General features: G+C 39.8%; 5 protein-coding genes across 16 annotated transcripts in view; 3 read left to right on the top strand and 2 right to left on the bottom strand.

Moving 5' to 3' along the window:
* The window catches only part of LOC117788753 (probable serine/threonine-protein kinase roco8), a 38,525-nt gene extending 27,358 nt beyond the window's left edge, over positions 1-11,167 (top strand). For all 3 annotated transcript variants that reach the window (XM_034627616.1, XM_034627614.1, XM_034627615.1), the window contains one exon: positions 10,243-11,167. In XM_034627616.1, coding sequence (XP_034483507.1) covers positions 10,243-11,018 — 776 coding nt within the window. In that variant the 3' untranslated portion in view covers positions 11,019-11,167. The remainder of the gene's footprint in view (positions 1-10,242) is intronic.
* The window catches only part of LOC117788752 (rho GTPase-activating protein 20), a 55,796-nt gene that overhangs the window by 19,799 nt on the left and 11,127 nt on the right, over positions 1-24,870 (bottom strand). Inside the window, exons 5-7 of one of the 10 annotated variants that reach the window (XM_034627613.1) lie at positions 23,565-24,478; positions 20,620-21,094; positions 16,865-18,747 (exon numbers count right to left, since the gene is read on the bottom strand). The exons of 2 other annotated variants lie outside the window; for them this stretch is intronic. In XM_034627613.1, the coding sequence (XP_034483504.1) occupies positions 18,275-18,747; positions 20,620-21,094; positions 23,565-24,478 (1,862 nt within the window). In that variant the 3' untranslated portion in view covers positions 16,865-18,274. Of the gene's footprint in view, positions 1-16,864; positions 18,748-20,619; positions 21,095-22,862; positions 23,207-23,305; positions 23,475-23,564; positions 24,479-24,870 lie in introns of those variants that run through there. 7 more of the 10 variants (XM_034627607.1, XM_034627603.1, XM_034627604.1 and 4 more) reach the window with 7 other exon arrangements.
* Positions 140-4,187, bottom strand: LOC117788751 (GDNF-inducible zinc finger protein 1). Its single transcript, XM_034627602.1, has 2 exons — positions 1,803-4,187; positions 140-1,742 (listed from the first exon to the last, which is right to left on the bottom strand). Exons 1-2 carry the CDS (start codon positions 3,985-3,987, stop codon positions 1,186-1,188), a joined length of 2,742 nt encoding a protein of 913 aa, XP_034483493.1. The 5' UTR covers positions 3,988-4,187; the 3' UTR covers positions 140-1,185.
* On the top strand, positions 12,461-15,113 carry LOC117788756. The gene is made up of 5 exons (XM_034627618.1): positions 12,461-12,575; positions 12,643-13,390; positions 13,952-14,196; positions 14,261-14,429; positions 14,485-15,113. Exons 1-5 carry the CDS (start codon positions 12,510-12,512, stop codon positions 14,973-14,975), a joined length of 1,719 nt encoding a protein of 572 aa, XP_034483509.1. The 5' UTR covers positions 12,461-12,509; the 3' UTR covers positions 14,976-15,113.
* Positions 15,261-16,321, top strand: LOC117788755 (phosducin-like protein). Its single transcript, XM_034627617.1, has one exon. The coding sequence runs from the start codon at positions 15,374-15,376 to the stop codon at positions 16,205-16,207; it is 834 nt and encodes a 277-aa protein (XP_034483508.1). The 5' UTR covers positions 15,261-15,373; the 3' UTR covers positions 16,208-16,321.

Consider the following 24,870-nt stretch of genomic DNA (forward strand, 5'->3'; position numbering starts at 1 on the left):
TGCTGGCAGCTGCTGTTAGACATAAAGCTAAAGGCCATCAAGGTAAAAGATACAAGATACAACATAAGCACCCTGCACTGAAACGGACTGAGAGAGGGTTGATTGGTGGGCAGCAACAATTGAGAAACTACATAAAAAATAATTTAAATTATAATAAATGTATTTTCATTGGACTTTGACTTTTGTAAATGCTAAATTATGTTTATAAGTATAAATGCGCGTTCGACTTAAATTATAAAAAGTTATACGCTTATTTTGTTCGGCAAAGTTTGCTGCGTAGTATTGTTGTTGCTTTTGTCTTTTCGCTTAGCTTAAGATTCGAGAAATAATTATGAGAATAGAACTCACACTTTAAATAAATAAAAAAGTGTATATGTATGTATGTGTGTGCGTGTATGTTGGTATGTGTATGTAATTAGCTGCGTTGTGTGAGTTCTTAATAATAATTATGTATAATTAAATATAATTTGGAATTTGAGTATGCGTAATGTTGATCAGGTTTACACATAGCATTAAATTGCATATTTCATGACTGGCAATTTAATATATCTTTAAATGTTTATATCAATTACAATTCTTGTTGTTCTTGTTTTTATTTTGAGAGAGGTACAGTTGTGTTCAAGTTAAACAATCAAGGATTCTTTAGGAATCCTCAACAGTTCAAGTTGCCAGATCTATAACATTCTCAAAAAATTTAAAATTCAAATTGAACTTAATGATATTCACAATATTTCATTTATAAATTGACTTTTTCTCAATATATATATATTTATAAACTCTTTGCAGTCTCTTTTATGTTTTTTCATGTTTCTTATCCATTCTTTTGTTTTTCTTTTCGGTTTTTCGTATGAATAATGCTTTTAAAACGTAGTCTTTTCTGTTCATTAAATTTAATTAAATGCAAAAAAAAAAATGTTATTGATCCTTATCCTCGTTCCTTCATATTTATCTTTATAGATAGATATATATATAAATACAATCTGTATATCTATATATCTATATGTATAGAGAGAATACTTAATCCCTGCAAAAATTGAAAATCTTATATAGAAAATGAAATCGTCTCCTGGTCTGCGAGGTTAACCCTAAGCTACAGAGTTTCAAGTACAGTGGCTTCTTAAGCTAATGAGTAAGAATTGTGGATTGGATTGAATTGATTTGAATTGAATAGGTCTGGATAAGTCTTTAGATTTCCGCCTGTTGACCAACGACTGTAAAGTAGCTCGTTATCTTGCGATTAGTCTTCGTCTTGCCACTGCTGGAAACGGCGTCCGTTGCTGAGCCGCTGGACAGCGCATTCTCCTTCTCCGGCGTGATCTCCTCATCATCATCGTCATCTGCTTTGGCCGGCTCCACTTGCATGGACACAGTCACAGAAACCTGTGCACAGCCTGCTGCAATGCCAGCACCAGCATCTGCAGCCAGCTCGCTCGTGTTGAGTTTGTTTTCAGACCCTGGAGAGTCTGCGGATTCTTCGGCAATGTCGGGTAGTGTGCTGAGACTGCGCTTCAGTTCATCCAGTAGCTTCTCCTGTGCGGCAATCTTCTCCTGTAACTTCTCACGACGCGGACGACGCGTCACAGGCTTCGTTGATTTGGAGTCATCAGCCACTGGCTGCTTCTGCTTCGGCAGCGACTCGTTGGAGGATGTTTTGCCGCCGTGTTCCCGCTCCTGATGACGCTGCAAATTGACGCGCGAGGAATATCCACGCTGGCAAGAGCTGCAGCTGAAGGGTTTCTCGCCTAGAAGAGTTAACCAAAGATTAAAGTCTGTTTAGAGAGAGATGCTATTGATTCAATCACCTGTGTGCCGACGCATATGGACACGCATGTCGATCTTGCGGGAGAATCGCTTGTCGCAGAGCTCGCATTGGATGGGCTTGTCGCCAAGATGGGTGCGTCGATGCACGACGAGATTCTGGCGGGCACGGAACGCCTTGCCGCACAGATCGCAGCTGTAGGGCTTCTCTCCCGTGTGGACACGCACATGTATGGCCAGATCGGAGCTACGCACAAATCCCTTGCCACATCTCTCGCACTTGTAGCGTCGATCGTTCTTGTGATGACGCATGTGCAGCGACATATCCTGCTTGGTGGCCAATGGCAAGCCACAGAGCTCACATTTGTATGCCTTCTCGGTGCGATGGCGCAACTGATGCTCGGCCAGACGCATCTTCAGGCGAAACGCGCGTCCACATTGGCCACAAACATGCGGCTTCTCGCCAGTATGCAAACGCAAATGATCCTGCAGCCGGGAGAAGCGTTGAAAGGTTTTGCTGCAAAAGTTGCAGGTGTGTATGGTTCCGTTTGGGTGGCGCTGTGATTCTTCAGAGGATTCGCGCTTAATGGAGGCAGCTGCATGACTGTCATCTGTGGAACTGTTTTGTGGCGTCTCCACGTCCGAGTCTGTGTCTTTGTCTTCCTCCTCCTCTTCGTCGTCGTCTTCCTCATCTTTGACATCGACCACATAATCCACAAAGCTGCGTGCTTTGCGTGCGCGTCGTGGTTCCAATTCTTCTTTGATCTCAGGCTTCTCTTCTTCCTTCTCCTGCTGCTTTTCTTCAGTTGCCTTTTCTTTTTCCTGCTGCTTTTCTTCTATCTTTTCTATCTGGTTTTCTTCTTCCTTTTCCTTCTCCTTCCCCTTCAGATTGTCTTCTTTCTTTGCATCCTCTTTCTTCGCATCCTCAGTTTGTGCCACCTTTTGCACCTTTCGCGTTCGTTTTCTTTTGCCACTGCTGACTTCGGATTGGATTTCATCCTGTTGCTCCTTCTCCTCCTTTTCTTCCTTTTTGCGTTTGCGTCCTCCCCTTTTGCCCACCGGCAGCTTAATGATCATCTTGTTGACCTTGGGATTACGCTCCGCGGCAATTTCCGCCACCATGGCGCTTATCATTGCGAGATCATCTTTGTCGGCGCTTTCCTTCTCTGGCGGCGGCGTCTCCGGCAGCTCCACCTGCTCCCGCATCGTATTGGACTTGTTCGCACCCAGATCACAGGGTATGCTAACCATGGGTTCGCTGGGTTCTCTTTTGGGCACCAGCAGCTTAAATATATCATGTTCCACACTCAAGTGCAGTTGCAGTTCCTTGCTCTGCTCGAAGCATTCATTGCAGGCAGAGCAGCGCAGCTGCTGCTCGACAGCTTCGTCCTCTGCCAGCGTCAGCAGCAGCTGAGCGCAGCATTTCAAGTCACTCAGTTTGATGGCATCGCTCAGTTCTAACGGCGGCTCAAGCTTCACTTGCTCTCCAGATGGCGCTTTGTCTTTAATCCGTTTGTTCTCTCTTTCCACCTGCAAGTGATGCTCTTTTTGCCAATGTTGGGAGAGCGATGTTGCATCCCCGTAGAGCAGAGAGCAGCTGACGCAGCTGTAAATAAAACGATGCGCCTTCTCATCCGCGTGTATTTGAGCTACACTAATGGGTGAGGGAGAGGGGGTGGGCACAGGGACGGGGACAGTGTCAGAGACAGGGACAGCTACTGTAGTGACTGCGACGCTTGCGCTCACGCAGGGGCTGTTTGACTTTTTGCGTTTGTTTTTATTTCTCTGGTTTTTGTTGTTGTTTTTATTTGTGCTGCCGGGTGGCCGCCCACGCGGCTTTCGCGACGTGGGCAGCGGCTGCTGCTGCGTCGCAGTCGTCTCTTTACCGTTACTGACCTGCGACTTTGCTGCGGCCGCTGCCTTTAAGTCGTCCAAGCGTATGCGCTGTGCCTCTAATTCGGCCTCATCCTCGCTGTCAATTTGCAACACAACATCATCGGCATCATCCAGCAAAATGTCTTCCTCTTCAATGTCCAACTCAGACTCAGAGTCCTCATCCGATTCGTCCGTGTCGTCTGTTGCGCAGCGCAGCGACGCAGCTGCGACGCCTGCTACTCCATTATGCTGTGTCTTTTTTGTTGTTGCTGCTGCTGCGCTGTTGTTGACGCTGCTGCTGCTGCTGCCTAGCTTAAGCATTGTCGGCATCGGCACATTTGTCATTTTTAGCATGTCACAATACAGACTGTTTGTTGTATTCGTTTTATATTAATTAATTCCACCTTTTTCGTTTAAATAATTATAATTATTGTTGCTTTGGGAGCACAACTACGCGCACCACTGAGACTACTACAACAAAACTAAATCCACTGACGCCGCTGGCAGATTTTTTAATGCTCTTGTTCTCTCTCTCACTCTCTTTCTCTCTGTGCCTCTTTTGTTCTTTGAGTCGTAATATTGCCAGACTGTGAACTTGGTTCACTAAATTGTGCTGCCAGACAATAACAAATGAGATCATTATTGCCAGACTTATTGAGATCTTTACAGTTTGTGACCAGGTGGCAGCACAAACCATAATAACGTACATAAAAATGTTATTGACATAGTTGCTATGTTATAGGGCTGTTACTCGCGTGCTAATTAACAGAAACGTCACTCTGATCGACTCGCCGCTGACAGCACAGCTAACAGTTTTACACTGTATCGATAATGCTAATCGATATTCTGAGCGCCAAAGTTGATGATCCGGTGATTTTTTGAACATCTAACGGAACTGTAAACACATTTAAACGTGCTGCAGCTGTTGTTTTGAGACGTCTAATGTCAATTTGATAGATATTTGACGCTTGTTCAGCCGTTTTTGGCAGTCAAGCGAAAAGTATTTTTATTATGCGACTCACGCGCTCAATTGGCACGTTTTAAGCGTTGCCTCCAGTGCATCTTTGGGTCTTATTTTTCCTCGTCTTGGTCTTTTTTGTCGTTGCTTCATACACACACACACACACACCGACATAAAATAACTGCCTATGGTGGAAACCAATTTTTTTTTCTTTTTTTTCAAACACACATTGTTTGGCCGCATTTCGTTACGGCGGGCAACATGTGCAAAAGTCAATTTGAAAATTGCCGCACTGCCAGCCACAGCAGTTCCACCTCTCCCTCTCCGTTCCGGCAGCCTCTCTAAACTGCCTGCTGGCAACTGGTACTTTGCGGTCCACTTTTCATTGCACTGCCAACGCCGACGCCGACGCCGTTGAAGCCACACGCACATAAACAACATGCGACACACCCACCCGCCCCACTCCAGCCTCAACCACCTCCCTCAGCCATTGTTGCATGTTGTTTATATTGTTTTTAATAACATTCAACGCCGTGGCAACATGTGCATTGTGCATTGCATAAATTACACCAACGTTTTTGTCTATGCGGCAAATATACTTATTTAAGTGAAATTAACAACAAAATAATAAACATTACGCTAATGCTTTGGTTTGTATAGGGCAGTAGTTAAATGAAAAGTTCTAATTTTATAAACACTTAACGTTGGCCTTTATCTGCAAATAACATAACCTCAAAACTACAAAACATTACTTGAAAAATTAAAACAGTGGGAAATGCAATATTCACAATTTTTTACTAAAGATTTCAAAATAAATGCTAAGCTACATAGCTAGTCTAATTTTCCTACTTTAGTACAAAGAACAAGTACTTGATTTTTAAAATAAAAAATATGGAATAACTCTTATATGCAACTTCTAAAATAAAAATAAAAAATAACATTACAAAAAAGTGTTATTTGGTATATTTTAAAATAAGTGTTATTTTGTATTTTTTAAATAAAAATGTACACTTAATTATTATTCTGAAGTCTTAAAATGAAATTAAATATAAGAATTTAAAATGATTTATATTAAATTACGCTTATTACGATCAAAATATGAATATATATGTATTCCATGTTGTCTTAACATATTTCCTTCACATTGATTTATTTAGTAAAAATTAAGGTTATTAACCGTTATTTCCGGCCCTTGGTCATAAACAGATAAAGACACTTAATAAGAGGTTAGAATATCTTAAAGCTCGTCATCAGTCAGTCTGTTAATGATTATCTTTGCGAGTTACCTTAAAAGCATTATCATCTACGAAAATATTAAAGAGACTAAGTAGCTAAATATTTGGTCATTGTTATCGTAAAGTTAAATTAAGTTTTCGTTTTCATTTTCGTGTTCGTTTTCCTGGTTTTCTCATTTTTCCTATGGATCCTGTGAACGCTTTGTGCGGGCGGACAAGCGTCTTTATGGCGAGTTGTCGGGTTGGCGAAATGTGAAATAAAGGCACGGGAAATGAAATATTTGCGAACAAATAGACACACTTATTACATTTTCGTCCTGGCAGTGAATGCTCCTGCTGCCCGTTTCTATTCCTGCTCTGTTCCTGTTGTTAATATTGTTGTTGGATGCTTTTGGCGCGTGTTTGCCGGCTTCAGACCAACAATGTCTTCATGTTCGTCTCTGTTTTTGTCTTTTTTATTGTTGTTGTGCCTTCTACTGACATGCCGCAATTTTTCTTCATTTTTCCCCCGTGCGCAAAATGTTCTTGGCAGGCTGGCCCCAAGATCCCTGAGATGGATGCGTTACTTTCCCAATAATTTAGCAGTTAGTTTTAATGCGCTAACCAAACAAGCGAAAATATAACTTGACAACTAGCGAGTCACAACTGTAACGAGTGAATTAAACGAGTAGGAATTGCAGTTCCTTTTATCATAAAAGCAACCTCTCGTCGTATTCCATATTTTGACAGGTAAAAAAACAAACAGAATATATAACTTGACAACCAGCGAGTTACAATTGTAACGAGTGAATGAAAACAGTAGGAATTGCAGTTCCTTTTAGCCTAAGAGCATTCTCTCGTCGATTTCCATGTTTATAACTTCACAACTAGCGAGTCACAGCTGTAACGAGTGAATTTAACGAGTAGGAATTGCAGTTCCTTTTAGCCTAAGAGCATTCTCTAGTCGTTTTCCATATTTTGACAGGTAAGAAAAACAAACAGAATATATAACTTGACAGCTAGCGAGTTACAATTGTAACGAGTGAACTAAACGAGTAGGAATTCCAGTTCCTTTTAGCCTAAGAGCATTCTCTAGTCGTTTTCCATATTTGGACAGCCAGGGCAACATGTTTATAATCATTTTTCTTTTTTCCAAAAAAAAAGAAAAACATTGCAATTTGGATATAACATGCGTTTAGGGCAGACCGTAGCAATATGTTTGTTGAAACAAGTCTACAAAATATTTGCATGTCCTCGAACATACCTGGAACAAGTTTAATTAGTTAAGCGAAGAGCTCGAGGAGCACAGACTCCAAAAAAACCCTTGCAGACGACGCATAAACTTGTGGGGCTTTCGAGCCTTTGACATGGATCAGACTCCAGTGGGAGGCATAGGTCGCCGTTAACGTCTTGTGGATAATACTCCCAGACATTCCCTGACAACCACAACTTCAAATCTAAAGTTTGGAGCAGGTAAAGGCAACGCAAGTCTGACAGTAGTCATAATAATGTTTCAAGGCCGCCTTGGTCCCCCGTTTTGGGGCGCGTACATTGGGGAGAAATTTAAACGGCAATTTGGTGCCGTGTTTACCAACCCCAAGGACAAAGTACAAAGGACGAGCATCCCAAAAACTGTGGCCTGTGGCGTTTTATTTTTACTTCTTCTCCGGTGGCGGAGGGGGCCAGACGGGGCAGACGGGCAGGCATCAACTGCTTACGTGCCTGGCAAGCATCAGAGAGCGAAGGCATCCCAGGAATAAAGGGGGGTTATTCCTACGTCTCCCCTTAACTGTTGTTATTCTTGCTTTCTCGTCCTGTGTCGCCATCGTCCTAGGCACGTCATTTTTGGCTGCCATCGTTTGTTTTCCTTTTTTTCTTTTGCTTTTTTCCTGGTTGCTTCGGTGGTTTTTGGGCGTCCAAATCCATCCACAAACGCAGTGTGGAGCTCAGCCCCCAACATAAAGTGTGTTTAACTTTTTCGTGAACGCCCAAATATCCTTGGCCTGCCTTAGGTTATGCTCTAGCTCCAGCTCCTGTTTCTGCTTCTTGCTATTGCCACTAAGCTTCCGCTGCTTCCCATTCGCAGTTACTATTGCCCTTGTTGTTGTCGTAGTTGTATTTTGGCATCTACCATGACCTTTAGCATATTGACTAGTGAGGCTTTTGGTGTCCATTTTGCTTTTGGCTTATCGCTTGCGGCGCATACTTTATGCTCCACGCACTTACTCTCTCTCTCTCTCTCTCACTCTCTCCCACTCTCTCTCTATCTTTCTTTTCATAGTCGTATTCCTTTTACTGCTGCACTTCATTTTATTGTGGTGCTAAGCTGCGCTTGGGGAATTGAAATGCGTATGTCCTTTGGGGCTTATGGGGCGACCGACAGTTCATCAAATGTTGCTTCTAAGTGGCACGTCCCCAACCAGTTCATAATTTAATATTCAATTCGCTGCGCCACTGAGTTGCTTATATTTAATTCAACTTAAACTTAAGACATTTGCCGTTTTAAGTTTATTTCCACCGGTGCCCATTAATCGACTGCCACCACTTTTATTCTGTTAGCAGAAATCGCTTATTAACATAACTCCCAAAAGGACCAATGCTTAGATAAATATAGAGTTGTTTGAGTTGAGTTTATCGAATTTCAATCGCTGGAAAAATTGTAAAATGGCAGCTGGCGGGAATTCTAGCTATTTTTAAAGTTCAAATAACTATTGAAAACGTTCCAAATTATACGGGAGTGTCACAGAAAAATCACTTTGAAAATCCCAGTTAAATAACATGGATTTTATGTTTCGGTCACTTAACTCGGAAAAAAAGAAGTAAGTCTTTCGTTAACCAAATTCGATGTTTACCTCAATTTGAGACTTGGTTGGAAGAGATTTCTGTGACACTCCCGATTATTACAAGATTATTATATATAGTCAAAATAAAATAAATAAATAAATAATTAATTTAAAAAAAAATGGCATTATTTCCGTGCTTCTGACACTTGGAGTCTCTGAGATCTTGGTGTTCATACAAACTGACTAATAGACGAACAGCGCTACATCGACTCGATTTTAAATACTAATCTTTATTAGGTCAAAAATGCCTCCTTATGTCATTAAAATGAAGTATGTCAATTTCTTCAACCGCAATTAACAAAAGTCAATTGAAAATAACACAAAGGCTTAGGCTTAACAGAACAACGGAGAAGCTTAACGTAGTTAGAAGGGAATCTCCATATGGTTAAGCAGACCAACCTCTCACTCCCATTTCTTTTGCTCTGACAAATGACAATGAGTTTCCATTTTGTCTGCCCCCAAACGTGTGTACCCAGTGTGTGCATCATCAATTTAATTTCGTAAGCTTACAAAGCGTTGCATAAAAAATGAACGTCCGTCCGTCGGTTCATGTGGGTGTGAAAACGCTCCTGGTACCGCCCCCGGGCGCCATCTGAATTTAAATCCATACAAAAGGGTGTGAAACGAAGCGTGTGCCATTTTCGTATGTTCTTTTTTAAAGCTCACGCAGCATGCGGCTAATCTTCAAAATCGTGTTGCACGTCTCTAAAACGCTTGCCGCATCAACAGTTTTTCCTCTGACTCACCTCAAAGCCACCGAAGGGGGGAATTACTTTGAGTATTTTGCCCCCATCGAGCTGGCCAATTGCAATAAAAAATTTTGTTGCCTACTTTTAAGGGTTGGACGCAGCTTGCACATTTCCGCCAGCGGGAGTTTTAGTAGCTTTTAACAAAACGAAGCGACATTTGAGCATAAAAATTTCATTAATGTACACAACACACCCCAACACGGAAAACTAGAGGTAGAAATGGTTGTAGTGAATGCAGGATTGGGGATTTGTTTTGTCCACAGGGGAACAGGAGAATTGATTTGGTAATTCGGATTGTTTTCTGCATTTTTTTTTGTTGCTGAGCGGATGTTGTGTCAGTTCCGACCGAGTAGAAGAGAGGGATGGACAGCATTATATAGATCAAGGTGAATTTATGATATAATACATAGTAGTAAATTCATCTTGGTATTGGTAGGCTCACAAACTGGAATTATCGACTTAAAAATACCTGGAAGTTTGTCGATAATTTTTTATAAAAAGTTTTAAAATGCGAAATAAGTTCTAGTTCCAGGAATTTCTGTTTGTTTGGTTTTTAGATTATTCGAATTCGAAAAAAACAATATAAATAAAAAATGATTTATCTTTTAAACTAATTGAGATATCTCAATAAAAATAACCATATAAAACGATTAAGGACCAAGAAAAGAGTTCTAAGGTGTTTGACAATTTCTTTTATGACTTTGATGGGAAAATAAAGATCAATCAGCTTGTCATTCGAAACTACAGGGAATACAAAGTGGTTCTAACTTTTGATAGACTGTTGCACTTTGAAATTTTCTTTCAATAAAATTAATTTTATTTTATTTTTAACTTTCATTCAGATCGTGCCAATCACAGCGATGCCAACATCGAAGTCTGTCGCCATTGTCCACCCGATTATGAAGCCGAGTCGCTGCCCTCGTATACGATTGTCTCGGGTCTGCCCACGTATGATGATGCACTGGAGGAGTTCCGCAAGGCGGGGATTATATTGACGCCAGCGATTGTGCCCGTTATCAAGATCTTTGAGAATGTGAGCAGCGATGCTGTGGGAGCTAAGGAACCAACTGTGGCCTACAGTCTGGTGGAGACAACAGCTGGCACTGGGAACGATGCCAACGGGGACAACATATCGCTCACCTCGATCACCTGCAATTGTGGTGGCAATGGTGGCATCTCACCCACCAACAACACCACGCTGCCCAGCTACAGTGCTGCCACAGCTGCTGCCATGGTGGCTGCCACAGCTGCAGGGACGCCACTCAACTCACAGGTCATTGAGCTGTCGCCTGAGCATTTGGCCTCGCTCTCCCAGAAGCGCCTCTCGCTGCAGATCTCATTCAACAATTCGCTGCGTCGCCGCTCCCGCTCCCGCTCCACGCTCCGCAATCAATTGTTGCGCACTTGTGCTGTGAGGAACTCCGTTGGACTGGGACCCATTGATGCCACAGTTGCTGCCACAGCAGCTGCAGCAACAACAGCAATTCCCGCTCAGCCCAGAGGGAACCCATTGCTGCCACCAATTCACCGTTCTTCATCGACAATTTCACTGTCGAATGAGCGACAGTTGCTGGATCAACGCTTGAGGCACTTGCATCATCGCGGTTCCTTGTACTGAGGAACCTTCTCGTAAATGCTACTCGTAATTCCTCAAATTTCAATTACTTAACTCTTAGTTATAAGCGACAACAACACAACTACTATACAACAAAAACAAACTGCTCTGTATTATAATAAAGTGTTTATGTGACATGTTAACGTTTTCAATTTGCTCAACGAGAGCTGCGTTCTCACTTTTAGCTTATTTTCAATTAATAGCCAATTTCCACGACAGCACATTTGGCTCATTCGACGCCATTTTCATCATTTTGCCCAAATGTGGACCTTATTTCCGTACAAAATCCGAATGATCATTTTGGCTCATTCATAATGAATGTGAAGAGTTTTTGTCATTCGCCCCGTCGAATTTCAGTATTTTTGTATCGAACACGCTCGTGAAAAAAAGCAATTATCACCTTAACCAGCTGTTTTCTTCAATAAAAACGGTTGGCATTAAATTTGCGCCAATTATAATATCATAATAAATATTAAAATGTTCTTATTGTCTGCTTTTTATAATTTGTGCACAGAAACCGAACAGGTGATTTTCTTTGGGTGTCTTAACAGTTTCACATTTGGTCGTGGAAGGCCAAATATGAGCCACATTCAAATGTGAGGAAATGTGGCAAATGTGAGTGGTCGTGGAAATAGCCTATAAAATAGATACATACATTTTCAAAGCTTAAAAAAAACATTTGAAGTAATTAGAGGATAGTAAAAACTGTGCTTTCCGATTCGATTTCTCATCATATATCTATATGTATACGTGTAAAACTGTTTTCTCTGAACTACTCACTCACTGATTATTGCACAGCCCAAACCATAAGACCTAGGAGGCTGAAATTTTCACACAATCTAGATAAGACAATTATCAATTGGAGTGTTACTTCCCAAAGCGGACAGGTTTTTTTTTTGTATGGATAACATTGGCAAATGCATTAAAAGGGTATTCGGTAGATGAAAGTACAGTATTAAAGGAGTTTATCAGTAATTTTATTAATATATATCTTGTTAATTTCGCAAAGTTAGTCAACTTATCACTTTTGACAGAATTCTAAGTTGGGATAGATTTTGGGGTGGTTTTGGAATTCCATTAAGAGTCGAATTTAGGATGAGTCTATTTAAATAGATCTATGAAAAATTAGTTTTGCGAAGAATAGTTTCAAAGTAGGCGACAATGCCTGTGTTCTTAATATCTATTTCTTGTGAATTCCACAAAGTTTAATGTTTTCTGACAGCTTTAAGTACAGGAAAAGTGCTGTAGTCTTAATTGGAACTGAGCTATGACAAATCGGAGAATACATATAAGGAAATGCTACTGTTCTCAATTCCATCATCACAAAACCTCTGTTAATCATGTGAAACTCATGATAAGCCGAATTTCGGAACAGGCCTAATAACAAACGTCGAACTTTTAGGGAACGCTCGTCATGGTAACGGATTGCGTTGTTTATGAACGCCGGCGGCTTTGGCGTCGTCTCGTCTCGTTAGTTTGTTGTTAGTTAGTACGATGAGCGGAACAACACGGACAGGATTGGTGCCCACACCAAAGCGGCATATTAAATATGTGAAAAAGGTAAGAGGGAGGATTTATTTGATATCCTCTGGGAGGGACATCATCTAATCCAAGTGGTCGCCCGCAGCGCAAGAATCTCTATGCGGACGATACGCGAATGCCATTGAAATTTGAGGCGTCTCCAATGCCATTGTCGTTGCGTCCCTTTGGTGGCCTTTTCAATCCCTTTGCCAAGGGCTGTTCGGTGCTGTGCAATCATCCGGCACCGTCGGGTGTCAAGGAAGTCATCAACCAGCTGAAAACATCGCTGGCCATCGAGGGTAAGAGTCCCGTGCAGGCAGGAGGCAAGCAAAAGCAGCGGGAGGAGCAACTGCATCAGCATGAGACCGACAACATACCAGAGGATTTATTCAGACGCTATGCGGAAACTGATTCCAGGCCGATGACACCGACCCCAACGGTGACAAGCATCCATACCCGGACCAGTGCCGGGTCCTTCTATCGACGCTGCATTACGCCGGAGTGGGGCAAGCATGAGAATATCCAGCGAAAGAAGATCATATTGGATCTGCGGAGATCGCACTCGCAGGAGACGCTCTACTGGAAGCCCAGCTCGGAGCTAACCCAAAGCGGCATCGAGGAGGGCAAGAAACCAAAGAGTGCGGGTGCCAACGAGGACAAAAAGCCCCGACGACAGCAGTCCAATGAGCAACGACCCAAATCCTCGCTAGGCACAGCCAACCTAACAACAGGCGTCGATCCACACTCCGACCTGGACGCAAAGCCGCCCAAGACTTGCATCAATGATCATGACATGATGGAAGACGACGATGCCCGACGTGGCAAAAAGCGCAAGAAGCTAAAACCAACGCAGGGTGAGCACCGGAAGAAGCCTAAAGACAGACCCGAAAATACCCGGAAATAGTGATTAAAGTTTATTTTAATTATATTATTTTACACGGTTAGGTAGCTAACTAATATAGTTTAATTTGTTCGAATTTTAACTCTGTTATTTTTCAAACCAAACGAAATTATAGTTGAGTTTTTCATAAGATTTTTAAAATACTTTTGAAATTAAGCTTTGGTTTTTTGTTGTGGAATTTTTCAATTACTAAACTTTTAATTGCGATTTTAATTGAACATTTTTTTTCTCTACTGTTTAGTTGTGATTTTCATCTTTAGTAATTATGTTATTGTGATTTTATACTACACCAAACATATTTAGCTGAGAATTTTACTTTCCTCCAACTGTTTGGTTGACAATTTACTATATATTTTTATTTTCATATAAGCTGCAGTTCTTCACATAGAATAATTACTTAGAAATTTCCGTACAAGTACAATACTTTAGTTGAGATTATTCCTGAAATCATTGACTAACTACGAGTATACTTAAATTTATTGAGCTTAGATAAAATAAAGTTTCCCATTTTTAGCCACCACCACATTTCACCTGAGCGAGGATCCTGAGACTCAGGTAGCTGCCTTGGGTCCCGATTCTCTAAATGCCAGCACCCGACCCAGTTTGATACCCAATGCCGTCAGTTTGCTGCCCAAGGATAAGCGAGAAGCTGAGAGGGATCCCATCCTGCTTAAGGGCAGTTTCCTAACTGAGGAGGCTTTTCAGGCACTTAAAACGGATCTAACTGTGGATCTAATTGAGAACACCTTTGGCAGATATGTATGAATTTTAAAAAGCATCCAAATTTCCAGTTCTATTTGAATACTTTCTCTACTCCACTCAGCTCAATCGCGCTCTCCGTGAAGCCATCAAGTACATGCCAAAAACAGTGCAGAGCAAACCAGCGGAGGAGGCGGACAAGGCCACGCCCAGTTCGAGTTCCAAGATGCCACGCAAGTTCTCCAAATCCGCCACACGCTTCGATGTACCCATGGATCTGTCCATGCTCAAGAGTTTGTATATCACTTCAATCATGTTAGGCTGCAACTTTAGTTTCCACCCTCGCAGACATGACGCCCTGGGATTACCTTAGCAAATATGTGTGGGTCTCGCAACAGCGCAAGCAACTTTATAAGCGCGTCTTCCTCAAGTATCTGAGTCGTTGCGAGGAACCGGAAAGCGAACTTGCGCTGGGAAATGATGAAGTGCCCCTCGTGGAGTACAAGGAACGCACCATGGTGTGGCGCAGTTTGCCACAGGCATTGGAGGATGTCTTGGAGTTCCATGGCACCGAAAAGAATGTGAAAAATACTCTCTCCCATTTGGGTTACGAGCAGGATGCCTGCGGCGATTTGGATTTTCGTGCCTGGTGCGGCATCGTTTCCTTTGCGGAGCGCTTGGCGCTGTCGAGTGCTGCGTGCAGCGATGATGACTCCTGCGATGAACTGGAAAAGTCCGATTTCAATAGCATGGAGCAGTTGATTGAACAGTTTGAAGTTCCACAGAAATTAAGCGAAATCTTTAAAATCATACGCTTCACACACAAAATAAAGTATTAAATTTAAATTTGAGTATTGTTCGCCCGTTGATAATTTCGCGCGGCGTCTTAAACCGAGAGGTGGCAACCTTTCACAGAAAAAATTTCAGATCTGGCAAGTCGTACCTTTTTAGGTAAAAAGCAAGAAAAAAAGTAACTTTGAAAAGAAAACCTTCAATAATTATTTTATTATTGAACTGTTACTTGCAAAATTACCTAATTACCTACATTTTAAATTTAACATTGACCGCGCAGCAATCGATAAGAATTTGCATGATTCGATATTTGGCACTCACCAAATACACAGACAAACAGCTGTTGCTGCTGCGGTATCGTGGTATCGATACTATTGCATACCTCACCCACAGATTGTTTGCATTTTGATAAAATTTTCTATAATTAAATTAAAAATTAAAATAAATGGCCACGCTTGAGGATAAATTATTAGGCGAAAAACTGCAGTACTACTGCAGCAGCAGCGAGGAGGAAGACAACGGAGACGATGGCGACGATGAGAAGGGCGCTGGAGGCTCTCGCAAGGGAGGCGCTGGATTGACAATCAATACGGATCCCAATGCGGCGCCCGCGGGCGGATTTCGATCGCAGGGATCTACGAATACCGGTCCCAAGGGTGTGGTAAAGGACTGGCAGCGTTTTAAGCAATTGGAGGCTGAGAAGCGCGAGGAAACGGAACGACAGCGCATGGAGCTGGCCAAGAAATTGAGTATGACCACCGCCACATCCGCTGAGGATGAGGAACGCAAGCGACAGGAGGAGCTGGATGCCGAATTCGCCGAGCTGATGAGTGAGGACTTTCTGCAGCAGTATCAAAAGCAGCGCATGGCCGAAATGCTGCGCCAAACGGGACACAATCAACAATTTGGCAAGGTACATCAGTTGAGCACCCACGAGGAGTTTCTTTCCTGTGTGGAGCAGGAGAACAAGCACACCACCATCATCATTCACATCTACGAGCGGGCACAGTCCGCTTGCATTACGCTCAACAACTGCCTGGATACGCTGGCCAGCGAGTATCCGTCCATTAAGTTTGCCAAGATCTGTAGCTCCGTTGCCGGCATGAGCCGCGATTTCCGCACCAAGGGATTACCCGCTCTCTTGGTCTACAAGGCACAGGCTCTGATTGGTAACTTTGTGCGTCTCACAGACGATCTAAGCGATGATTTCTTCGCCTCCGATGTGGAAAGTTTCCTCATCGAGCATGGAATCATAGTGGATAAAGCCTTGTACAACTAAATATCGTTGTGAACTCCATATAGATAGATAGACTAAGCTGACCAAATGATGTGTTCCCAAGTCTAGTATCTCATCCGAACGATCACACTTAATACCGTCTAGTTTTAAATTCAATTAATAATTTATTTTTCCCATTCAGTAATTTAGTTACAATATATGTATGATTCTTGAAATCTTGTATACATTTTTTTATGTGCAACTTTCCTTTTTTTTTATGTAATGAAAAATGAAATTATACAGAGAGAATGTCAATTTATTTTGTTTACATGTTTTATATATATATAAAAAAAAAAGCCAATTGTTTTGTTTAAAAATATTCGAAATGAATTTGCAGCAGATGTGAAAAGTTTGTGTGTGTGAATGAATGGATTACATCTATATGGAACAGATTCTGGTAATCGCTTTTGTTTCTTTATCCTCATCATCAATCATAATATACAACATAAGATTTATAATATTTAAGGGCTAATGAATGTACTTCACTCGAAATCGTACTATGTAAGATTTATACATATACAATATACTTATACTTATCAATATAGCTTATAGCCTAACATAAACGGGCAATATAATATATAAAAAATGATGTTGATAATAAAAGTTTTGCTAATCAACAAATATTGGTGTTGCATCGTTTCACTTTCTCTTACATTTCTTGAATTGAAAGATTGGTTTTCATACTATGTACGAAATGGCCAAAGTTCAAGTCCATTAACTAATACTAATTTACATATATTTATGTATAAATTCAATTTGTTTTATTTCTGTTTATTTTTCGCACAACAAACATACAAATCTTTTGTAGCACAGCGAGTGAAATTTTTTGTAACTTTCATAGATTTTTTGCATAAACACGCGAAAAATCTGAAAGTTCTCTAGAAATTGGGGCCAGGAAAGAGAGAGAGAGAGAGTGAGCGGGGCAGTGAAAATGTTAAGGGGTAAGAGGAAAATACTAATATTATATTTACATAAGTAAGGCATCCCCAATCTGAGCAGTATAATAGTATCATACTGTTATACTGTTTAGTTTGGGATTCTTTACTAAAGTAAATTGGCTGCAACTGGGCAAGTTTCTTAACTCACTGAATGATTGATTCTTTTTATATATATAGTATATGTCTACATATAAAGTTAATTCTTTATAATATTTTAATTGTTGTTGATTCTTTTTTTCTTTTTAGAATTCTGCACCTTTTGCTGTGGGTTCCGTTTTGCCTAGCCTCCCGATCGTATTGCTCGAGCTGTGCTAGCCTTAAATTAAGTTAATATACATATATATATTTATATCTATAACATCTTTTGGACACACAGACATTAGCTATAAATATATTACAACTTTGTTTTGAATATATTAAATATATGTAAAACTATTAATTAAATGCTAAAACATTCAATATACATGGTTTTTTTTTTTTAATAAGTATTTCTATAATATAGTTTATCATTCATTCATTTTTTTTTGTTGATTTTTTCAAACTTGTTTTTTGTACTATTACGTATATAATATTAATAATAATAATATTGAGTTTGAGTAACATTTCTTACAATGTTGAACTGTTCATTTTGATTGCTGGGCGAGTCTTGCAAAATCTGTTATAAATCTCTTATACAATGGTTATATTTACATTTTGCAGTATGTCGTTGTTCAGGTCAAAAGTTTTAAAACAGAAATTTGCGCTTAGTCTAATTTTTCTTTTGACAATGTTTTCGAGTGCTATGTTGAAATTTGAGTTGAATAAAAAAAGAGATTCTTGACAATAACTAAAAAAAAAAGAGAAAACAAACTCTCGAATAAATTGTACAACAAATGAATGCATAGAATTTCAGTTCAAATAAAATTTGGCAATTTGTTGCAATATCAATATCCGTTAATTTGTATCGTTTTTAAACTAAAGAAAATCAGCCTTTTCTTGCTATACACATAAATACAAATACAAATACGTATTAGTATATACTATATATAAATGTGTGCTTAATTAGTTAATTAATTAAATCTGCTGTTGTTATGTTGCTTGAGCCTGCGTCGCTTGCCTCCAATTGTTGTTGTTGGTGGTGTTGCTGCTGCTGTTACAGTCGCGGCGGCTTGAAGCTCAACGTTGTGCTGCACTCGACACTCAGCTGATGCTCCACGGTGTCCATTTTGTCATAGTCAATGCTGCCGCAATCGGCTATTGAATTGCGCACCGATGGCGGCTGCTCGGCACCCGGCAACAGTCCCACCAGCAGCAGCGGCTTGTTCAGCGGTCCAGCTGCAACAGTTGCTGCTGCTGAGCCACCACCACCAGCAACATTGCCGGTTAGCTGCTCGTTGCTGATGCTGTTGCTGCTGTTGCTTTGGCTGCCACCAATTTGTTTCTCTTTGTGTCGTCGCAACGATGAACGCAACGGATATTGCCGTGGCACATTGATAAGCAGGCGACGTGTGTTGCTGTTGGGAGTGTTGCCGCTGCAACTGTTGGGATTGCTGCCGATGCCGATGTTGGGTCGACGCGATGCATATTGTATGGACTCTGCGCTGTTACTCAAACGGATGTTGCCAACTGAATAGATGTATGGTTTATATACAAAACATATATGTATATATATTTTTATACATCACAGGGACAAACGAGCGGGCGGGGAGAGAGAGAAAAACGAAAAATAAGATTTGTTCATAATATAGTTTCGGTTACAATTATGTTGTTAGTTTGGATGGTTGTTTGGTTGTTGGTTCTGCTTGTTTTTGTTGTGGTGGATGTTGTTGTTGTTGTCGTGGATGTTGTTATGGGCGTGTGGCGCTTAATGCTTGCAGAACAAAAACAACTCATAAACCAATACACGTAGCACAAAGTTACACAGAGAAAACATAAAGTTGTTTTGGGTTAGTACACATACAAATGAAACAACAACAATTACAACAAATATATGTTTATATATATGTACGTATACTAGTGTCTAGGATGTGTTGTGTCTTTACAAATAAAAGCTCTTAAAAACATTTCATTTAAATACACACATTAAATAAATACACACTAATGTTTATTGGATAAAACAATAATTCAATCATAAATTCAGTTTTTTTTTTTTGTTTAACACATTAAATAAATTACAATCATAAATTATATTTAAAGTTAATTGACATACAAATAATATTATAGCATTTAAATAAATAGAATACAAAATAAATATAAATTTAAATAACAAAACGCAGTTTTATAAATTGAAATTAAATTTTATGTTGTGTGTTTATCATGCAAACAATATTTCAATGGAAATAATTGCAAATTTTGATTAAAATTTTACAGAATCGCAGATAAGAATTATATTCTTTCGATAATTATCGATTGCTGCAGTTTTGAGAATTGCAGAGAGAGACAATAAATGTCGAATATAGTCTACAGGGCATATTTACGAATTATTGTTATTATACAGTAAATTTTAAGTTAAATTACAGCTAGAATCTTCTGTGAAATTTATAGGACCCTTTTGTATAAAGATATTGTATACTTTTAAAGTTTATTTTTCAAATGTAGTTTGTTTTACAAGTTGAAATTAAAAAAAAATTCAGGATAAATATAAACTAAGAATACAAAACATAATTAAATTAATAAGTTAAGGACATTCAAGAGGATGCTTAGACAAAGTTCACTGAATCACATGTTATTCATGTATATTATGTTAATTGAATGGGTTCTGAATGCAGTTGGGACAACAACAATGGACATTTCACTTGCAATTCGCTTTTGATTTTTAATTTTAGTTATGATTTTACAAATGAAAAACATTTGCTGACATAAAATGATAAATGTTTTAAAACAAGAAATCCAAAACATTAAAAATGACTGTGACAAGGTTGTTGCTGTTGTTACTGTTACTGCTGTTGCTGTTGTTGTGATTATTATGATTGTTGCCACGGCGTGGCGACTCAAACGACTCATACAACGTTGAGGCAGATGCGCTGCTGCCCAGACGTTGCTGCTGACGTTGACGTCGCTGTTGCTGCTGTCGACGCTGCTGATGTTGCTGCTGCTGGTGCTGACGTTGCAACAATATGGGCGTGGAATGACGCAACAGCAGCGACGTTGGCTGCACATGTTGCTGCAACTCGTGCGCCTGCAACGTGTGCAACACACGACCATCAAGCGAATCACAATCGCTGTCAGAGTCAACAACGGCAACAGTTGCAGTTGCAGCTGCAGCGGCAGCGACAGCAGCAACAGTTGCTGCTGGCAGGCATTGTGTTGAGTAATAGCATGAATTGTTTAGTGTTTCGTGTAGATAGAAGTTGCTGTTGCTGCTGCAAATGTTGTTGCAACTGCTGTGATTGTTATTGTTGTTGCCGTTAGGCGTTAGCACGTCTGTGATGAGTTGTTGTTGTTGATGTTGTTGATGATTGTTGTTGGTTAGTGCTGCTGTCGCTTGTTTATAACTACCCGAATTGACGTCCAGCAGCAGACGACGCTGTTGTTGCTGCTGCTGCTGCGGCGGTCTCAGCAGACCCTTGGAATGTATGTGTTGCTGTTGTTGTTGCTCCTGTTGCTGACGATTGTAGCTGTAGCTATCCTCGGTGTCCATCATGTCGTCCAAGCGATGCAGCTGCTCCTGCTCCTGTTCACGTTCCCGCTGCTGCCGCCGATAGAAATGATAGAGCAGCGCCGCTGAGCTACGCTCCGCATCCATGGCAACTGTTGAGCCACCGATGCCACCGCTACCGCCACCGCCGGCAACTGTTTGACGCATGTCGCGTGTACTGCCGCCGCCCAAGTAGCCAGCTGCTGCGGCGGCAGCTGCGGCCAGGCAGCAGTTGCTGCACGTTTCCGCCGGCAGCTGCAGCGAGACAACCGCATCCCGTGGCCCCAGGAACCACTCGGACCGGGTGCGCATGCGTGCGGTTTGACGTTCATGAACCTAACACATTTCAATTGCATGTGCATGTGTGTGTGTTTTTGTTTGTTTGTGATTATTATTTGCATTTCAATTGTTGTTTTGGTCGGCGTCGTCATTGTTGTTGTTGTTGTGATGTGTTGTTGTGATGTGTTGTTGTTTTTGGGGAAGACGGGGATTCGAAAATTTCGCATTAGAGTTATGTTATTTTTTTTAGTTTTGTTTTATTTTTCTTTCTTTAAATGCTATTAAACTTTAAGGAGCAATGTTATATGTTTTTTTTTTTGCTGCCTTATAAGGGTAAATTTTCAAGACATTTGCGAATTTATTTTAAATAAATTAAAGCTTTCGCATAAAATCATAAATTGTAAGCAAACAAATTAAAAAAATTGTTAAGAATATGTAAAGGCATATAATAAATAAAGTTATTTACAAATTAATTTCAAGGCAGCGGAAAAATGTGTGATTATAAATTATAATTTGAGAATAAAATAGGAAACAAAGCATTAAGGGTATTCAATGTAGCAACAATTAAAATGCTGACAGCTTAGACTACAAATAACAATTCGAATTTAAATGATAATTGGACTAAATACAAATTAAGCAATATTAAGGGTATTCATTGTGGAACTATTAAAAATTTTTTTTTATTAAGGCAAATAAAAATTTGAAATGAAATTACTAAAAACAAAAAAAGAATAGATATTTAAAAAAAAAATGACAAAAGCTTCTACAAAAATTTTATTATCAATACACAAGATAAAAACATTGATTTTCTTTTTGTAAAAAAACAATTTAATTTTTGAAAAGCAATATTTTTCAACAAAAATTAAAAAGTATTAGTAGTATATTAGCATCTACATAAAAAAATTATATTTGCTGTTAACAATACCCTTAACGTTAAAAACAAAGCGCATAAAAATAACGACTAACTACTGGTTAATAACAATTTGGTATAAATTTAATTCTATTCAAAAACATTAACAAAATTGTGTTAACTTTAAGGAACTTTCAAATGCAATGTTTTGGCTTCCGTGAGTGTGTATGCGTGTATGTGTGTGTGAGTGTTACTTAAACGTTAAGACATAGATACAAGATACAAAGATACGAGCATAAGATACAAAAACAAAATATAGGAATAAAGTTGTTTGGTTAATTGAGGCAACGACAAGACGACAACAAACAAAACTACAAACTAACAATAAACGATAAACAATTATAAAATTAACAATGCGAATAAAACAATTGCAATGACTTAAATCTAGCTTAAAGTAGTATTAACTAAATAACTATCAACAAATGCGATTGATTGTGCAGTTTTTATTTGTGTTTCAGCTTTAATTTTTATGTTCAAATGATAAGAACTGATAAGGATAATAAAGACTGTAAATAATACGACTTATAAACAAATTGTGTTTTAAGCTCAAGTGAATATGAATGATTCATAATATTCGTATATGACAAATAATTATGTACAATAGTTTAACTATACATATAAATATATACTATAGTCTTTAAAGCCAATTAATTAATTAAATAATAAATTATATACGCCTTTTGTTTTTGTTTGTAAGAACACTTCGTTTGCTTTTATTAAACAAAATATTTTTAAATGGAATGAGTTGTGTTTTATTTTATTTTTTTCAACTTCTTTTTAAACAGTTTCTTATACATTTCTTAATAAAAGAACACACAAAAACAAAACTAAATAAATTATAAGTAATCAAAATATAAACAAAACGTATGTGTTTTTGTTGTTATTGTTCATTTTAGTACAATAGTGTGTGTGTGTGTGTGTGTATAGTTTTCAACTTTTATTTGATTTTGAGGGAAGTGAAGTTGGTTTTTTTCTGGGATTTTGTGCCAGTTTATTCCTTATAAATTAACTTAAATATAGTAAAATGTGTTGTTGTTGCTTCACGTGTGTGTGTGTGTGTGTAAGTAGTTGTTGTTGTTGTTGCAGGCGCAGCTTTAGTTAAATATATATAACAAAATACAAAAACTAGAGAAAGAGGCGCAAAAACGTTCCAAAATCTTGTAAAAATTATAAATTAAACAATTTTCACAATCCAAAAAATTCAGTCTGAGAGTTAGAGTGAGAAAGACAGAGCGAGAGAAAAGAGGTAGGAGCAACAGCTGTCCAATAATGTAAATTAAAGAAAAAAGAAAACAATCAACAAAAATTTAAACAAAATCATAATCAATTAAAAATTAAACAAATACACAGCGTTAATTAATAAAAAAAATTAATAAAGTTATAGATTACAAATCATAATTAAATATTGAAAATCAAGAGGGAAAAACTTAAAAACTAATCATTAAATTCGCTTGCTCAAACCTGTAAAAAGAATACGAAACTTAAAAATCGAGCTCATTAGCTGCTAGGGTGGGTTAAGGGGCAGGACTGTGGGGGTGGGGCATGTGGGAGGCAGGTAGGTAGGCTTTATTAATTTTAAACGGATATGCGTGAGCCTGGCCAGAACTTATCCCTCACCTGTGGCAAATACGAGAGACTTTTGGTACTCTCCGCATAGCGATTGACAGCACGCAGCTCCTCCATGGTCATGCCGCCAGAGTTGCCGCCTCCATTGTTGTTGCCAGTGTTGCCGCCATTGGAGCCAACGGCGCCACCAGAATTCGAGCTACAGGAGCTGCTGTGACGTATGCCGCGATTGCAACGGCTGCAGGTGCGTTGCTGTTGCTTCAACTTGCCACCATTGCTGCTGGTGAGAGTAGCAGCTGCAGTAGCAGCAGCAGCAGCTGCTGTTGTTGGCGATGTTGCAGCTGCAGCAGCAACTGTTGCTGTGGCATTGCTGCCACGTCGATCGACGACACCACCGCCACCGCCATCAAGACTCTTGGTGCCAGAGCGCAGACGTCGCTGATGATGGCTGCTGGCCAAGGGTTTCTTTTTGTTTTGACGATAGCGACGCTTCACTGTGGTCAGCTCGTCATCCTCATCATCGTCCTCATCGTCGTCATCATCCTGCGAATTATTCGTTGTTGCTGTGCTCATCAGTTGTTGTCGCTGTCTAAAACGTTGTTGCATGCCACGCAGCTGTTGATGTGGTTGTTGCTGCTGCTGTTGTTGCAATTGGCCTGGCGTCGCTGGGGCAATGCTGCTCAGCTCCAGTTCGGCGGCAAAGTCATGTGGCAGCTCATCATTATCTTCATCATCGTCCGCATAATCATCATAATCATAGTCAGTGCCATTGCCATTACGCTTGGCCGGCAGCGGGGAACTTGTCATGGCAAAGATTCCTGGACCCTCCAGCGATACCGAGAGACGGGCACAACTCTCGATAAACGAATGCTCCGGCGATACTCCCAGTGAGAGCACGCTGTTCTCCAGCGCCGAGCTGGAGCTGGTCAGCAACGCAGGCGTCGAGCGTGATTCCTCCTGGGCCACTGTATCCCATTCAATATCAGTTATCATAGATCGTAGTTGGTATATCGTAATTTGTTCGAAGTTCGTCGGGTTCGTTTTTTTTTTTTTTTTTTGAATGAGCAATGAAATAGACATAAATATGTAGACATAGAGTTTGATTTTTTCTTTTTGATTTCGACTTAAAGCGTGCATAGAATGAGACTGAAGCAATGACAAGGTGCAAACATAGATAGACAGTAATAGTGAGAGAAAGAGAGTGGTGGAAAGGTGTCAAAGTATTTTGTGTGTTAAAACCCCAAAAGCAGAAAAGCCCAAAAAACACAATTGACCATGCAATGGACTTAAAAACTAATCACATAAAAAGAGAGTGACCCCAAATACAAACAGAGAGAGGGAGAGATAGAGAGAGAGA

This window comes from Drosophila innubila, assembly GCF_004354385.1.
Source record: "Drosophila innubila isolate TH190305 chromosome 3L unlocalized genomic scaffold, UK_Dinn_1.0 0_D_3L, whole genome shotgun sequence".
Lineage (NCBI taxonomy): Eukaryota > Metazoa > Arthropoda > Insecta > Diptera > Drosophilidae > Drosophila > Drosophila innubila.

Excerpts from the sequence above, each read along its gene's own strand:
- LOC117788755 (XM_034627617.1), top strand. The coding sequence starts at position 15,374 with ATGGCCACGCTTGAGGATAAATTATTAGGCGAAAAACTGCAGTACTAC.
- LOC117788756 (XM_034627618.1), top strand. The coding sequence starts at position 12,510 with ATGAGCGGAACAACACGGACAGGATTGGTGCCCACACCAAAGCGGCAT. Across the intron at positions 13,391-13,951 it reads GAAGCTAAAACCAACGCAGG|CCACCACCACATTTCACCTG; the intron begins GTGAGCACCGGA and ends TCCCATTTTTAG. Across the intron at positions 14,430-14,484 it reads GGATCTGTCCATGCTCAAGA|ACATGACGCCCTGGGATTAC; the intron begins GTTTGTATATCA and ends CCACCCTCGCAG.
- LOC117788751 (XM_034627602.1), bottom strand. The coding sequence starts at position 3,987 with ATGCTAAAAATGACAAATGTGCCGATGCCGACAATGCTTAAGCTAGGC. Across the intron at positions 1,743-1,802 it reads CCATATGCGTCGGCACACAG|GCGAGAAACCCTTCAGCTGC; the intron begins GTGATTGAATCA and ends TAACTCTTCTAG.